The 16,953-nt window shown below is 62.4% G+C and overlaps 1 protein-coding gene across 3 annotated transcripts in view; it reads right to left on the minus strand.

Annotated features, from left to right (window-relative positions):
* Positions 1–3,122: 3,122 nt before the first annotated feature.
* The window catches only part of BICRA (BRD4 interacting chromatin remodeling complex associated protein), an 81,293-nt gene continuing 67,462 nt past the window's right edge, over positions 3,123–16,953 (minus strand). For all 3 annotated transcript variants that reach the window (XM_045440766.1, XM_045440765.1, XM_045440764.1), the window contains 8 exons: positions 8,757–9,389; positions 8,423–8,603; positions 7,991–8,100; positions 7,589–7,641; positions 6,383–6,531; positions 6,177–6,271; positions 5,869–5,971; positions 3,123–5,273 (listed from right to left, as the gene is read on the minus strand). In XM_045440766.1, the coding sequence (XP_045296722.1) occupies positions 4,153–5,273; positions 5,869–5,971; positions 6,177–6,271; positions 6,383–6,531; positions 7,589–7,641; positions 7,991–8,100; positions 8,423–8,603; positions 8,757–9,389 (2,445 nt within the window). In that variant the 3' untranslated portion in view covers positions 3,123–4,152. The remainder of the gene's footprint in view (positions 5,274–5,868; positions 5,972–6,176; positions 6,272–6,382; positions 6,532–7,588; positions 7,642–7,990; positions 8,101–8,422; positions 8,604–8,756; positions 9,390–16,953) is intronic.

Genomic DNA, 16,953 nt, shown 5'->3' on the forward strand with positions numbered 1-16,953 from the left:
GCGTCTTGGACCCCGAGGGAGGCGTTCTGGGCCTCTGTCTTTTTCCAGATGCTTCAGCTGTGGAAAAGGAGACGCCACAGGCACCCACCGAGCCGCTTCTGCTCCTTCTGGGATCTGGGAGCAAGTGAAGTGTGGTCCCCGGGGGGGGGCTAACTTTGCAGGAGCTGAGATCAGTTTTGATCTCCTCCCCCGGCGGGTGGGGGGCTCTGGTTCCTGCACTGTCCTCTTGGGAAGGCCTTGCTGCCCGCCCCCCAGCTCCCGGGGAAGCTGGGTGTGCAGAGGCCAAGATCGTGGGCTTGCAGCCAGAACGCCTGGTGTGCGGCCCAGCCTGCCATCTCCTGCACCCCTCGGGGCCTCAGTTTCTTCACCAGTGAGCTGGGGCTATCAATCCCCACACTGGGGCTTCTGGGAGGCCTAAATAAAATATCCCGGGGGAAGGGCTCGAAACAGTGCCCTTGAAGTGTTCCAGAAACGTTAATCATCCCCGGTCGGGCCGCATGCAGCCAACCTTCCAGAATTTCCGCGGAAATCGCCCCAAACTTTTTTGGCGCGGCCCGGAGCGTGCAGGGTTCCAAGGATGTTAAGAACCGTGTTCTTCGGGGGCGCCTGGGTGGCGCAGTCGGTTAAGCATCCGACTTCAGCCAGGTCACGATCTCGCGGTCCGTGAGTTCGAGCCCCGCGTCGGGCTCTGGGCTGATGGCTCAGAGCCTGGAGCCTGCTTCCGATTCTGTGTCTCCCTCTCTCTCTGCCCCTCCCCCGTTCATGCTCTGTCTCTCTCTGTCCCCCAAAAAATAAATAAACGTTGAAAAAAAAAATTGAAAAAAAAAAAAGAACCGTGTTCTTCGGTGCTTTATTTCGCACGTGGGGAAGTAGACAGCTAGCAGTGGGGGCGAGGGGGTCGTCTCCACATATCCGCTTCCCCCGCCACAAACACCCCCAAGGGCCTGAGGAGAAACTGGGCGCATCACCCTGGTCCAGACGCGCCCTGGGCACCTGGGCCTGCGGGCTGGGCTCTGTTTCCGCGGTCGCCCCATCTGTTCCCTCCATGGCCGCCAGAGGGCACCCAGGAATCCCAAGTCCGTTCACAGCCCTCTGCTTAGGACCTTGGCCTTGGCTCCCGCTGGCTCTGCAAAATCATCACCATGAAGCACAGGGCTCTACACCACAGGCCCCGCTGGGTTCCCTCGGATCTCACGTCTCCTTCCCTCCCTCCCTCTCCCACCCTCCAAGATTCCAGCCACGTGGGCCGGCCTCCTTGCAAGTCTGTTAACCCTCCAGGCGTGTTCCGGCCTCAGAGCCTTTCTGCCTTGGGTGCTTTCCCCCCAAGATCTCACTGTGGCTCCCTCCACCATTTCATGTATGCCTCTGTTCAAATATCCCCTCCTCAAAGGAGTTTTCCTTTCCCACCGATCCTGAGGGTCTTAACATGCAGTTCCACAGGTTGCCCACTGCACAAAGCACTCACCCAATGGGTGAGCGGGGGCTGGAGTCCAGCTCACCGTCTGCTCTTCAAAACTCAGTGCCCAGGGGGCACCTCCTGGGTGGCTCAGTCCGTTAAGCCTCCACCTCTCGATTTGGGGCCGAGGCCACGAACTCAGTTTGTGAGTTCCAGCCGTTGTGGGGGCTCTGCGCGGACAGCACGGACCCTGCTTGGCCTTCTCTCTCCCTCTTTTCCTGCCCCTCCCCTCCTACTTCTCTCTGAAAATCAATTAATTAATTAAAACAAACACAAACACAAAACAAAACAGAACGTCAGCGCCCAGAAGAAAGGGGCGCTGTTGCTGTTTTCTCATTCACACAAAGGCGTCCTAGGACCGGACTAGGCTTGTCCATTCCTCTACCCCATCTTAGGAATTGTGTCCCCTCCCCCGGAAGCTGTGCCAATGTCCCCGCCCCCAGCACCTGTGAATGTGACCTTATTGGGAGACAGGATCTTTGCAGATGTAAGCAAGTGAAGACGAGGCCACACTGGGGAAGGGTTGGCCATCTTCCAATATGGGTACGGTCTCCTTTTAGGAGACACCGGGGCTGGTTAGCCCCAAGGCTAGAACACCGGGGAGAACCATCAGCCAGAAGGTCAAGTTAGGACCCCCACGCCATGGTGCTGCCGGCGCCTTGGCGTGGGACATCCAGCCTCCAGAACGGGAAAGAACAAATGTCCGCTCTTTGAAGCCACCCAATTTGTGGTACTTGGTGTTATGGTGGCCCCAGGACCCTAGCACGCGCCGCTCGACTGTTCTTCCTCTGACGCTGCACGCATTTACAGGCGATCCTCATTGTTTCCGGATGCCCTGTCTGTGACGTCATCCGCTTGTTAAAATTGACCGGTACCCCCCACCCCCAAACTCGCAGACAGAGGCGGACCGGCAAAACACGGGAGTCGTCCAGCACGCGTAGTTTCCGGCGAAGGTTGAGCAAAGCCAACGCCCCGCCCTCTGGTGTCAGCTCTCGGCCCGACAGGGGTCCTTTTCAAGGTGTTTGGTGCCACGTTTTCACGTTTTTGGGTTTTCGTCGGCGACGTCGCGGTGGAAGGTGCCCTGGTGCAGGGCTGTCCGGCGTTCCTAAGCGCCAGAAGGCCGGGATGTGCCTTACGCAGACCGGCCGGGTGTCAGCCAAGCTTCGTTCAGGCCTGAGTCACAGCGCTGTTGGCCAGGAGCCCGATGCGGACGGATCAACGACATATACGAACAACACGTCTTTACAGAAATACACGTCTCCAGCAGCTTAGGAAAATGTTGTGACTGACGGTTGGTAGGAAGCTAACCTCCTGTTTCCTCCAGGAGGGGCACTTCAGTATTCGCGGATTCGGCCTTCGCGGAGACCACGGAACTTTATGGGGGGAACGGTAAGAATCACCCGTGTTTGGTTCAACTGCTTTCTGTCGGCCTTCTCCGCTTCTCCCCCAGGTAGGGGCTTCTGTCTCGGCCCTGCTCGGCCGCCCGCACCCCTGTGCCTAGAACAGGCACCCGACAGGCGTTCAGCAAATATACGTGGAATCGAGCCGTCACGATCCCGTTCCCCGCTCAGGTCCGGACCCACCCCCTAGACTTCAAACCACTCCCCCCGCCCTCCCCCCCCCCCCCAACAAAGACCCAAAAGCAATGGGGCCGAGGCGGGGTCGGTACAGTTTTAAAAAAAGGATCAGTTTTTTAATTTACAAGAGTTCTAAATGTACAGAATTCTCCTTTAAAAAAATCGTTATACACAATAAATACAGTACAAAAAAATTTATCTTACAGTACTAGTTCTGTGTCCGAGATTTCAAAATCTGGCGCGGGTGGCTGGCGGCAGGAAGAACATTGGGAAGACTGGCTGGGGTCGGGGTGGGGGTGGGGGGTGGGGGGTGGAGGTGTGGGAGGGAGACCCCGGTTTCCTGTGTGGGAGGTGCTCGGATTTTAAGTCGAGGGACGGGAGGGTTCGAAATCTCTCTCTCTCTCTCTCTTGCTCACTCGAGCACACACACGGGGGGGGGGGGCACAGGACACGGAGCTGGACGCACACACGTGGATGTGACATGGCGCCCGCGGGCACAGCCCTGCGAGAGGGGGCCCCCCCCGGGACGCTGGCTAACGCCCGCCCTGCCCTGTGGTTCTTCTTACAGCCTGTGGGGGGCGCTAGAGAGAGAGAGAGAGGGGCTGAGCGAGGCTGGCAGGGACCCCCCTCCCCCAGCCGCCCCCCCCCAGCTTTGAGCGCCCTCGGCGCGTGGGTCTGTGAAGCCACGCGGACGAGCCCAGTCCGGGACACGCGTGGGGAGCAACCAGGGTACCTGCATCCCCGGCAAACGCACACGTGCCCCCCACCCCCACCCCCCGACGGTGGGGCAGAGCGTGGCAGGAAGCGGGAAGAAATAGGAAATGACGAAACACCAGGATCGCCCCCACCTTTGGCAGGGGGGGGCATTTTACATCACAGCCCCCTCCCCGAAGTCCCCCGACCCCACACCCAACAAGCCCGGCTGGCGCGGGAAGTGGGGGAGGGGGCCTTTGTGACTCAAATAACTTAGGCAAGAAAAACTGTCGGGGGATCCCCGGCGGCTCGTGTCCCCCCCCCCCCCCCCAGGAGGCTGAGGTCAGACGCCCGGCCGGGCCCCCCACCCCGGCGTCCGCGCGGACCTGGGGAGGCGGGACAGGGGAAGGGAAGACCAGCCCGGTGTTATCTGTTCAACGTCCTGGCGCCGAGGCCGCCGTTGTGACTGGAGGGCGGGTAGGCCTCGGGCCTGTGCAGCGGCGACGGGGAGGCGGGCGCGACGGCCGTCGGGGCGGCGTGGGGGTACGGGGGTGCAGGCGTCCGACCCGGGGCCTGCTGGAGGTTCAGGATGCTGTCGATGGCGCTCTGGAGGTGCTCCGTGAGCGTGTCGTCCTGCGGGCTGTCGCTGGAGAAGCTGGCCTGGTCCACGTCGGGCGACTCGGACTTGCGCCGCTTGGCGGGAGGCGCCTCCCAGGCGGGATCCCGGCTGCCGCTGCCCTGCCCGCCGCTGGCCGCGGGCTCCGGTGGGGCCCCCTTCAGCATGCGCTGGTACAGCTCGTCCTCCACCGCGGCCAGCTCGCGGATGAGCCCGCTGGTGGCCTCGTCCACTTTGGCGGGCGGCGGCGGCGGCGCCGGGCTGCCGCCCCGGGCTCTGCCGGCCCCGGCCCCCTCCCCCGCCCCGCTGCCCGGGGCCTCCACGTTCTCGCGGTACGTCTTCCGCAGGGGCAGCCGCGGGCAGTGCGGGGCCAGGGCCGCCGCCGGCTTGCGGTCGGTGGCCGCCGGCGGCGGCGGCGGGTGGTCCACCGTGCCGTTCATCTGGCCGGTGGCCGGCGGGGGCGGCGGCGGCGGCGGCGGCGGCGGCGGCCGGGGCGGGGGCTCGGCTGCCTTGAGGGCGGCGGGGGGCGGCGGCTGGTGCACCGGGTCCAGGGCCGTGTTGTGGACCACCTTGCTGAGCCCGGCTTCCTGCTTGATCTTGAGCTTGAGGCCGATGCGGCTGCGGGCCTCGTAGGTCTTGATGGGAGGGCGGTTGCGGGAGGGCATCGGGCCGTCCTCGTCGGCGTCCAGGGAGGAGGCGGCGGAAGAGGAGGAGGAGGAGGACAGGGAGGAGGACGCCCGAGCCCAGGTCACGGAAGGCGAGCCACCCGCCCCTCCGTGCCGAATCACCAGCTTGGTGGGCAGGTGCAGAGGGGGCTGGGCGGGGGCCCCGGACGCCGAGGACGGCGGTGGGCCGTGGCCGGGGAGCCGATGTCCCTCGGAAGAGGCGGCGATGGGGAGGCCAAGAGAGCGCGAGGAAGACACGTACTCGTCTGCAAAACCAGAGGGCCGAGAAAGCGCGCGGGGGTTAGGAGAGGCGCGAGGCGCCCGCGAAGGGCGCGGCCAGGGGGAGCCCCGGTGCGGCGAGCAGCCCGCGGCCACCAGCCGCCGGGCCGCGGGCTGAGGCCGCGGCTCATCAGACCCTCAGGACGGACACACGGGTGGCTACGACGCCCCTGCCATTCCCAAGTCCCCCTGGTGTGCAAGCAGGAGTCGGCCGCCGTGAATGGCCCTTACATTGTGTCACCCAGCCCGCCTTGCTGACTTCACCCTAGTCCTGGCTCTGCTCCTCCCCCGCTTTTCTATCTCCTGGTGGCTGTGGGGGGGGGGGTGTCCCCTCTCTGCCAGGATGGAGTGCAACAGACACACAGTGATGAAGGAAACGAACCCCCTTCTCTCTGGTCTCAGAGCCCGCAGGTCAGACTAGACCCAGGCGCTGCGCGGAGGCGAGGCTCGGGCGCCTCTTAGTGGTGGAGGAAGGTAAGGCCACGCACCTCTCTTCCTCCCCAACCCCCGTCTAACTCCAGGGTAGGGGCACCAGTTGGGGGGCACCTCGCCCTCCCCTCCTCCCCTCCCGTCCCCACCCACCGGGCTTCTCCTTGGCCAGCTGTTTGTCCAAGGCAAGAGTGGTCTTCTCCTCCTGAATGAACATTCGGTCGATCATGACCATCTCCGCTGAGGGGCTCACCCTCTGAGGGGGGAGAAGAGAGAATAGCAGCCAGGAGGGGGAGGGCCCGGGGGGGGGGGGGCAAACCCAGAAGGCTGGGAGCAGATTCCAAACTGTCCTTCTTGGGATCTGACCACCAGCCTCCCTCCCTCCCTCCACCCTGCCCGGGGGGGGGGCAAGGGGAAAAGGGCGGGGTCTCTCCCAGGGAGGAAGGGGGACAGCGCCCTACCCGGGACTCCTCCAGGAGCAGAAGGCGGTATTTATTGAGCATGGCCTGGGTGCGTTTCAGCAGCTGCGTGGAGACCGTCTGAAACTCCTCATCCACTAAGGGAGAAGAGACGAGGTCCAGAGGCACAGACGCTGATCCTCCCCACGCCCCTCCCCACGCTAGAGACCAGGTAGGGAGAGTCCCGGGGCGGGGGGGGGGGGGCTCACCTTTGTGGTAGTCGTTGGGGGAGGGGAGGGCACCCTGGTAGACGTGGTAGGGCAGGAGGCGATGCAGGGCATCCTCGAAGGAGGGGAAGGCTGTCTTGTAGTCAGGGTGCAGGACGGAGCCCTGATGTTTGTGCAAATGTTCCAGGAAACTGGGGGGTGGGGTGGGGTGGGGAGAGACGGCACACACGCACAGGCACACGCGCGCGCGCACACACACACACACACACACACACACACACACACAGAGCTGGTGGTGAGGCCGGGAGAAACCAGGTCCCGGCCCCGAGCCCCCGGCCCCCCAGTGCCCACAACCGGGGAAATGTCCGAATGCGTGCTGAGCAGCCTCGTTCTGTCTCACGGACTCTGGCAACAGCCCAAGGGAGTAGGCGCGCTCCCTGTCCCCACTCTACAGATGAAGGAATCGAGGCCCAGAGGAGTGACCTTCCTCCACCCAGGGGACTCAGGGCGAGGGAGAGGCAGGGCTGGGAGCCGGATGCCAGGGCTGGGAGCGCATCCTCCCAGGCTCTACTGTTCTACCGTCTCCTGCCGCCAGGGGTCAGCATGTCCCCAGTCTGCCTCAGTCCCAACCGCAACCCTGGGAAGGGGGGGGTTGGGAGGTGGGCGGGTAGGACCCAGTTCTCTCCAGGGCTGTTTTCTACCACAGCCCGTAGCGGTGACTTATATCGCTTTATGGTGTGACTGTCTCTCCTGTGTTTTCACAGGATCCTTGTCCTGTGTTTTCAGAATCCAGCACCGGACTGGGCCCGTGGGATAAACACTTGCCGTGGGGGGGGAGGGGGCGAGCACCGGAGGTCTACCCATCGCCCGCCCAGACCCCCCGCCCACCCAAATGTCCATCTAGCCACCCCCACACCCATCCAGGCCCCCCATCGTCCACCCCAACGCCCGTCCACCCCGACACCATCCGAACAGCCCCACGGACCCACAACGATCTACGCACCAACCTGGACTCCCATCCACCTCTTCCCTCGAACCCCCGCCCGTCTTACCAGCGTCCAGGAACCCACACCCGTTGCCCTGTGACCGCTACGACTCCCACCCCATTTTCTAGAGAGGAAACCGAGGGTCTGCGGGGGAATCCTATCGCCCCAAATCACACAGCTAACCCCTTCTGAAGGGTGGTCCCCACAGCCTGCTCCCCAGCCTCGGGGAAGGCTGGGGGCGGGGCGCGGGGCGGCAACTCACCAGGCTTCTTTGCTGGGCTGAAGGGTGGGGGGTTTCCTCGACTTGCTCTCGTACTGCAGAAGGAGACCGGCGGGTGAGAGGTACCGGCACAGAGAGGCCTGCCCTCGGCGCCCGGACCCCCTTTCTACCTGGCCCTTGGCAAAGGTGAGTGGGCCCGTGCCCCCCGCCCGCCCCCCCGCGGTGGGGTCCCAGCCCCGCCGCCTGTCACGCCGAACCTCGGGGTCTGTGGCTCTCCGGCTGTCTCGTGCTCTCACAGGCGCCCACCGGGCTGACCTGGTGTTTGACCCACCGCCCAGACTGGGCACCTGTCGCTTGGCTTCCTCTGTCCCGCCGGACCCTTTCCCGGTTCCCCGGTGACGCTGCTTTGGCCCTAGAGCGCCCCCCACTCTGGTGGCCCCTTACCTGCAGCCCAGAAGACTTCCCCGGCCCAGCCGCGGCGGCCTTGGCCACGCTCAGGGTCGGGAGGTTGCTGGCAAAAGCTTTGCTCTCGGCAGGAAGCAGAGGAGGGAGGCCTGGGGGTGGGGGTGGGGGCGGGGGCAGACCGGGCTCAGGGGTCACTGGCACAAAGGCCCCTCCACGTTGTGACCCCCAAGCCCGTGCCCACTTTCCTCTGGTTCTTTGGCCTCGGTAGCCCGGCCTAGCCCTGAACTGAGTGCCCCCTCGGATTGGGGGAGACAGCCCTTCCTCCTGCACCTTCCCTGTCCCGTGAGGTCCGGGTGACCCCTTGGTTCACGCACCCACAGCTCTGTCCCGGCCCGCACCCCCTCCCCCTGCCCACCCGCCTTCAGCCCCCCCCCCCCCCGTTTCTCCTGCGTGGGGCTACCTCTCCCCTACCTGCGGTGGCCATGGGTGCCGGGGCAGGGGGATGGCTGGGGGCGGTGGGGGTCCCGGATGGGGTCTGCCCACTGACCAGCACCGAGGCGGTGGGGCTGGCGAGGGGCCCCAGGCTGGCGGAGGTCTGCGGGGCGGCGGGGGCCCCCCCGGCCTTGTTCTGGAGAATGATTCCGGACGGCACCTGAGGACGGGGGACAGGTGGTTGAGGGGTAGGTGGCACCTAGGGGTGGCGGCGGCCGGGCGCCAGGGCTGGGGAGGGTCTCCCCGTCAAGACGGTGCGGGGAGGCCAGGGCTCGCGGGGTGGGCGGCGGGGCTGGTCCCTGCCTCCGATTACCTGGTGAAATCTCTCGAGCAGAGCCTTCGGCTGGGGCAGCGCCGGGAAGGGGGCGGTCACCATCTGGAAGGTCCGAGGAGGCGGTGGGGGGGGCGCTGCGGGCTCAGGGACCAGGTGGAGGGTCGGAGGGGGCGTGGGGGACTTGTGGGGCCCCTGGCCGGGCGGGAACTGCAGCTGGAAGTCAGGCGGCGTCGGGGCCTGCAGCCTGGCGGACGCGTCCGTGGGGGCCACGACAGAGGGGGCCGAGGCGGGCGGGAGGTGGGGAGCCGGGGGCAGCGGCCCCTCCGGGGGCTGGGATGGGGGGCGCAGCGGGGGCTGGGGGGGGCCTGGGGCCGTGGGGGCCGGGGTGCCGGCCGGTGGCGGGACCCCCAGCTGGTTCTGGATGACAAAGATGCCGGGCAGAGTCGGGGGCGCCTGGGGCGGGGGGCAAGGGTGCAGGGTGGGCTCCGAGGGCGGGCGGGACAAGCTCTGGGGCTGGGAGGGCGGGCGGGAGTGGGGGCGGGAGGGCGGGCGGGAGGGGGGCCTGGCGGGATGTGGGGAGGGCAGGTGGGGGCTGTCTCCCAGAGGGGCCTGGTGAGGTAGTGACGGGGACGAGGAGGGGCCTGGGCCCTTGAGTGGAGCCGCTGCCGGGATCTGGGCAGGGGGAGGGAGGGAGAGGGGAGGGGGCGGGGGTCAGAACCAACCTTGGCTCCCGCTGCCCCAGTACGCTGGGCACCCCAGCCGCCCCCACCAAATGACCTCCTCCTGAGCCACCCCTTGTCTCGAGAGCAAGGACTCAGCACGGCTTCTCCTTCCTGCCCCTCGTTTCCGAACAGCCCGCTCCACCCGCCTAGGGGTCCCCCGACCCCACCCCTCCACCTGCCCCCACCCCACCTCCGTCCCCCCTTTCCTCTGATCTCACCCCCTCCCTGGAGGTCCCCTCCCCCCTCCCCCCACACGCGGGTGAGCTCTGCAGGGTTCAGGGGCAGCAGCGGAGAAAGCAGTGGTGACGGCGGGCGGGCGGCGGGGGCACCACACCAGCTGCCCAGCGGGGAGGCAGGGGGGCCAGGGAGCGCGAGCAGAGCAGCATAGGGGAAGGAGGCGGCCGGACGGGGGCGGCATCCCAGCCGCCAGCCCCGAGGGGCCTGGCTGTCCGGCTGAGCCGGGAACACGGCCCCAGAGCGCCCAGGACGAGGGTGGCAACTGAGGGTCACGGCCAGGTCCCTCTGGACGCCGGCCCAGAGCCGTGGGCCCGCTAAGTGTCCGCGACCTCTGCCCCCGTGTGCCTGTGTGGCCGTGGCTGCAGGCCCACCCGGGGGGGCCACGTGTGCGTGTGCCTGTGTGTTTGTGGCTCTCAGACGGGCACACGCAGTCCGGGCGCGGGTCTGTTACACGTACACGGTGACCTGGCCTAAAACACACCTCCGACCGAGCGCCTCTGCGCTGTCCCCTTCCCAGCCCCCCCACCCCCCGAATCACGACCCCGGCAGCCCCCGTCTAACCCGTGAGCACCAGCTGTGTGCCCGCCCCCGGGCTGGCCCCCTTCTGCTGTCACGGGATCCACACCCCGGGGACAGCCCACACTGATGTATGCACGGACGGCCACCTGCAACCACTTACGCGTGGTCCCTCCACGGACCTGAAAGCAGAGAAGACGCTGAAACCACTTCACGCGGGGGAAGCGGAGGTCAGGGAGCCGAGACGGGCTGGTCCCGAGTCCCCCTGCGTCACCCCCGCCCCGTGACTTCCCAGTTGATGGGGAAGGATTCAGGCTCAGAGGGCTCAGGGGACTTCCCGAGGCCACCCGTGCTACCAGGCTCCAAAGCCGGGGCTCTCTGCCTTGAGCCCCCAACGTGGGCCGACTCATGATGTCAAGGCTCCAACGCCCTGGACCCTTCCAAGGCTGGCCCCGAAGAACTTCCCGCCGTTCAAACCGAAAGCCCCCCCCCCCCCCCAAACCAATCAATCCACACCTCCCCGAAGGCTTGCGACCTCTAAGGAGAGATCCGAAAGGCCCTTGGCTCTCACACGGGGCCGGTGAGGTTGTCGCCCGGGTGGGCCCCCTGGCCTGGGGGCTTTGAAAGGGTCATGACTTTGACCTGGTACGCCGCCCTCTAGGAATCTGGGACGGGAAGCATTCAGGCACTTGCTGAATGGTTGGGGGAGTATTTACAACAGAGAACGCGGGAAAACAACCCACGTGGCCAGAGCAGGTTCGAGAAGCCCAAGTAAGTGAGGCGGGAAGCTGAGCGAGGTGGCCGGACGACGGCCGGCAAGCTAAGGGAAATAAGGAGAGGAGCACGTTACCTGACCGCTGGCCAACTGGCTACATAAATTATGCACCATGGACAGTGGTTCTGTCTCAATGCTCAATTTGCTGCATTTGCTAACTGGGCGGCGGTCAAGTCAGAGAACACTCTTGTTCTCGAAGGCTGAGGCATTAAGGAGGAAAGGAGAACGTCTGCGATTGGGACGCATATGCTTCAGCATAAAAACGGATACACCTCGAGAGAACGGAGCATAAAGCGAACATAGCACGCGGCCGACGGCTACGTCGGGGCGGCAGCCAAGCTTCCGAGGCGGCCCCCACCGATGCCCACCTCCCTCCTCATTATTCGGTCTCCTCCCACCCTGGGTCTCGTCCCAGGGTTACTCTCTGGGACCAACAGATTTGGCGGAGATGGGCATACACCACTTCCGAGATGCAGTTCTAGAAAAGACCGCGGCTTTCGTCCCGGGACTCTCTGGTGGATCGTTTACTCTGGGGGAAGCAAACTTTGGAGCGGGTTTTGAGGAGCCCCTTGGAGAGGGCTGCGTGGGGAGGAACTGAGGCCACCTGCCAGGGGGGCGTGAGCGCGCCCCCTCGGAAGCATAGTCTCCTGCCCCGACAAACCTTCAGATAACGGCAGCCCTAACTGACCTCCTCATGAGAGGCCGTGAGCCAGCAGATTCCAGCTAAGCTGCTTCCACATTCCCAGTCGTCACGAACTATGCGAGGTTAAGTTAATGCTTATTGGTTAAAGCCGCTCAGTGTGGGGGGCCAATTTGTAACGCAGCAACAGATAACTAATACATCCTGTTACAGAGCAAAGAACACCCATGGGTTCTCTACAGTTCCTAGAACGTTGCTCTATGTTTCAAATCCTCTTTCAACATTTAAAAATAACAATTAAAAAAAATTCGTCCCCTACTCATTAAAAATACAGACAAATACAGGGGCGCCTGGGTGGCTCCGTCGGTGGAGCGTCCGACTTCGGCTCAGGTCACGATCTCACGGTTCGTGAGCTCGAGTCCCGCGTCGGGCTCTGTGCCGACAGCTCCGAGCCTGGAGCCTGCCTCGGATTCCATGTCTCTCTCTGTCTCTCTCTCTGCTTCTCCCCTGCTTGTACTCTGTCTCTTTCCCTCTCAAAAATACACATTAAAAATGAAAAAAAATATATGTATGCAGACAAACACAGCACTCCCCACCCACTCCCCAACCAAGTCAAAAAAAACAAATGATAACACGGGGGGAAACGGTTGTAATTCAGAGCATATGCCATCAGCCTGCAGAAATCACTAACAACCAGCGAGAACAAGGGGCAAAGGGCATGATCAGACAGCACACAGAAAAGGAAACACAGAGGCTCATCTATTTCGAGAGATGCTCAACCTCGCTTGTAACCAGGGAAAGGCACACCAAAAGCGCCCCGTGGACCCATTTTCACGTCCATCCCTGCGGAGGGATACGGAGGAACACTGACCAGCTGCACCAAAGGATCCAGGAAACTCTCCGCCCGCCGCCAAGACGGGCCTAGAAGGTGCTACCTTCTGGGCGGTGGGAGACGGGGGAGAGACGTAAATCCACACGTAACCCCGGCCGCACACGCGCGGAACACGGAAGTCTATAGGCCCAATAAGGAATTGTGGTTTCCTGCAGGGGCCGGTGGGTTGGGCAGGTAGGCCTGGGGTGGGGCTTTAAAACGTTAAGAACTGCTTTCGGATGATTGAGCCACGTGCACAGAACGCCTAACGCTAAAAATTGGAAATGTTTTATTTTATTTATTGTTTAGTTTGTTTTTTGAGAGAGAGAGGGGCACAGCGAGCAGGGGAGGGGCAGAGAGAGAGGGAGAGAGAGAATCCCAAGCAGGCTCGTTCCACGCCGTCAGCGCAGAGCCCGACGAGCATCTCGAACTCACGAAAACCGTGAGATCGTGACCTGAGCTGAAATCAAGAATCAAGACGCGTAACCGACTGAGCTACCCAGTCGCCCCCGAATTAAAAAATGTCTGAAATGGGTTGGGGGAGAAGATCAGGCTGAAAGAAAACTTCACGACACCCCCCCCCCCCCCAAATGTTACCGGCAGCCCCTGCACGGACTTATTTTCCTTCTTCGTTCTCTTCCGTGTTTTAGAAGTTCTCGAAATCGGCACGAAAGGAGTCTTCCGGTCATGTTTCAAAAAACTACCACACGAGGGGACCGTTCACCAGGACAGCCCCACTGCCCGGATGCAGACGGCATTCGCGCCGAAGTCGGAACATCCCGCGGCCTGGCCAGGAGCCACCGGAGGAGGCTTCACGGGCAAAAGCCCACGAAGGCACAATCGCTTCAATGCCTTCCACAAAACGCCTGGGAAGCGCATACACTCTCTGATCTAGAAGTTCCATTTCTAGAAACGTACCCTGCAGGCATTTTCACACCACCGTGCGGAGCCTGGGTACCAGCATATTTATAGAAGCGCTGTTTGCCCAGGAAGCCACCTTCGTATTCTCTCCAACAGGGAACCACGTCAATAAATCACGAAACTACGGGGCACTGCAGCCCACGGCCGACGGGGCCAGCCTGGCCTGCCTGGCCTATCATTCCGTATACAGCCCACAAGCTAAGAAGAGGCTTGTTGTGTGTGTGTGTGTGTGTGTGTGTGTGTGTGTGTGTGTGTTTACATTTTTAGATGGTGGCATAGAAATCAGGAGGAGAATATTTTGTGACTGGTGACGATAATAGGAAATTCAAAGTTCAGTGTCCATAAAGTTTTATTGCAACACGGCCGCGCTCACTCGTTTACGTGCGCTCTGGGGCCGCGACAGAGAGCGCAAGGCCCCAAATGGTTACTGCTGGCCCTTTACGGAGCGTCTGCCCGGCTTCCTTCACCTTGTGGCATTTTCCACACGCCTGACCCCGTTCGAGCATTTTTTTTTTTTTTTTTAATTTTTAATTTTGGGACAGAGAGAGACAGAGCATGAACGGGGGAGGGGCAGAGAGAGAGGGAGACACAGAATCGGAAACAGGCTCCAGGCTCTGAGCCATCAGCCCAGAGCCCGACGCGGGGCTCGAACTCCCGGACCGCGAGATCGTGACCTGGCTGAAGTCGGACGCTTAACCGACTGCGCCACCCAGGCGCCCCCCGTTCGAGCATTTTAACGCGTATGAACTTACTCCTCACCACAACCCTGTGACGTAGATGCTCTTATCATCACCCTTGTTTTATAGGGAAGGAAGCTGAGGCACAGAGAAGTCAGTCACCTGGCTAGGGTCGCAGCCTTGTAAGGGGCAGGGTGGGGTTTCCAGAGTCCCCACGCCTGATCACTGCCCCACGGCTGTTCTCCTGGACGGTGGTTTTCAAACCACACCCAGTGCCTATTGGTTAATGGTTGTGACCAGCCCGGTCCTTTTAGTGGGGTTGTGACCAGCATTTAAAAAGAACGGAGGAGGGGCGCCTGGGTGGCTCGGTCGGTTAAGCGGCCGACTTCGGCTCAGGTCATGATCTCGCGGTCCGTGAGTTCGAGCCCCGTGTCGGGCTCTGTGCCGACAGCTCAGAGCCTGGAGCCTGTTTCGGATTCTGTGTCTCCCTCTCTCTCTGACCCTCCCCCGTTCATGCTCTCTCTCTCTCTGTCTCAAAAATAAATAAAACGTTAAAAAAAAAAAATTTAAAAAGAACGGAGGAGGGGCACCTGGCTGGCTCGCTCAGGAGAGCACGTGGCTCTTGATCTCGGGGCTGTGAGTTTGAGCCCCAAGTTGGGTGCAGAGATTACTTAAAAATACAATCTTTAAGGGGCGCCTCGGTGGCTCAGTCGGTTGAGTGTCTGACTCTTGGTTTCGGCTCAGGTCATGATCTCACGGTCCGTGAGTTCGAGCCCCGCGTCGGGCTCTGTGCTGACAGCTCGGGGCCTGGGGCCTGCTTCAGATTCTCTCTCTCTCTCTCTCTCTCTCTCTCGGCCTCTCCCCTGCTCACGTTCTGTCTCTCTCTCTCTCGAAGATAAAGAAACATTAAAAAAAAAATAAAAGTCTGCAAGTCAGGGGTCCGAGAGGTATCGCTGAACGGGCAAAGCGAGATACAGAACAGGACGGGGCGCTTCTGTGTGTAAACGCAAAGGGAAAGTAGGTGCCCACCTTGCACACACACAGGCTCTCACATCTCCCTGGGTCCAAGTTCAGACAACGAGGGATGCTGGCCAAGTGCACAGGGGCGGTTCCCAGCCCAGGTGATTCGGTTCCCCAAGCGACACACGGCAACCCCTGAAGATCTCCATGGTCGTCCCAACTGGAGAAGGGGTGTTCCTGGCAACAAGGAGGCGGAGGCCGGGGATGCTACCCCACGCGCCACAGTGCACGGGACGGCCCCCCACGATGACGAACGACCCGGCCTCAAACGTCCGCGGTGCCTGCCCTATGACGCCACAAGATGGCACTCTACAAAGAAACTGCCGGGGGTGGGGGTGGGGGGTGTCTATATGCGGAAAGGGCCACAAATCCCACGAAAAGGAAGACTCGCTGGAATTAACCGTATACCCTTTTTTTATTTGTAAGCTGTATTTTTTTTTAAGCTTATTTTGAGAGAGAGAGAGAGAGAGAGAGAGAGTGAGCAGGGGAGAGGCAGAGAGAGGAAGACACAGAATCCAAACCAGGCTCCGGGCTCCGAGCTGTCAGCACAGAGCCCGACGCGGGGCTCGAACTCACGGACCGCGAGATCGCGACCCGCGCCGAAGCCGGATGCCCAGCCAACGGAGCCACCCAGGCGCCCCAAACTGAATTTTTTCAACCACACGCGAGTAACGCTTGTTGAATAACGGCGACAAGGGTAGTGGCTTTTTTTTTTTTTTTCCCCCAGAGCCCGCTATAAACAATACACGGGAGGCTTTGCGCTCCCTGAGCGGGATGGTCAGCGTTCCCCCCCTGAAGATACAGCCCCCTCAAGGGACAATTTCAAGAGCCGGGGTATCGACGACAAAATCAATCCCCTCACCCGGACGTCCCTGCGGAAGGCTGGCCACGAAGCAGGTGCCCGGGGGACGGGGGCCGCACGAAAGAACCACCTGACGGCAGCCTTCCAGCCTGGGGACGGGCCTGGCACACGAGCGTGCACGCGTATCACAAGTCGGGACCCGGCTGACGTTTCCGTGTTGCCTTCATGCTTCAGTCCGTCCGCTCGCCCGCCTGTCCGCCGGGTCAGCCCCCCACCCGCCCACCCACCTAATTGCTCAGCCAACAGACGTCTGTCCAGAACCTCCCATCATGCCATGCGCTCTCGTAGGCACAAAAGCCACAGCCCGCCCACATGGTGCGCACCCGTGTGTGTGTGTGTGTGTGTGACTGGGAACCAGCTTCCGTGCACACTATCCTGTCTTCTCCAAGGTCAGCCACAGCACCGTTACCACTGTTCCCGCCCGTGGCACGTATCTGCTCCCCGAATGCCTGCTCCGTGCCGAGCGCCCGTGAGGCCGGTGGCCTCGTGCCCATTTTGCAGATGAGTCAACTGCGCCTCGGAGCCCCCGGCGCGAAGCAGAGCCGCGATTCACGCTCGGCTCTGGCTTCCTGCATCCCTCGGGTGATTCTGGCCACAAACCGTCAGGGTTCGCATCCAGGCCCTACCAGCTGGGGAACCGCGGGCAAGCGACTGCCTCGCCCTGTGCCTCTGCTTCCTCACCTGTGAAATGGGGATGGTAGCGCCACCTACCTGAGGGAGGTTTCAAGGAGCTAAGGCTTGTAAAGTGTCCGGAACAGCACGAGGAAGCGCGGGAAAACCTGGGTGTGCGAGCGTAATTCGTCCCGGAAACATGCTTGGAATCCAAAGCACTCGTAGAGCAAAGTGAATTTCAAGAACCCACAGGCTCAGCTGTGATCGTGGGACGCTCGGCGTCCCGTACGACCCGGGCTGCGAGACCTCGCTCGCCTAGCAAGTTACAATCTATTAGACGTGTCCGCTAACACAAGGGCCTGCGAGGGACGCTCCCAGGACAA

The sequence above is a fragment of the Leopardus geoffroyi genome, chromosome E2, assembly GCF_018350155.1.
Source record: "Leopardus geoffroyi isolate Oge1 chromosome E2, O.geoffroyi_Oge1_pat1.0, whole genome shotgun sequence".
NCBI classification, from domain to species: Eukaryota; Metazoa; Chordata; class Mammalia; order Carnivora; family Felidae; genus Leopardus; species Leopardus geoffroyi.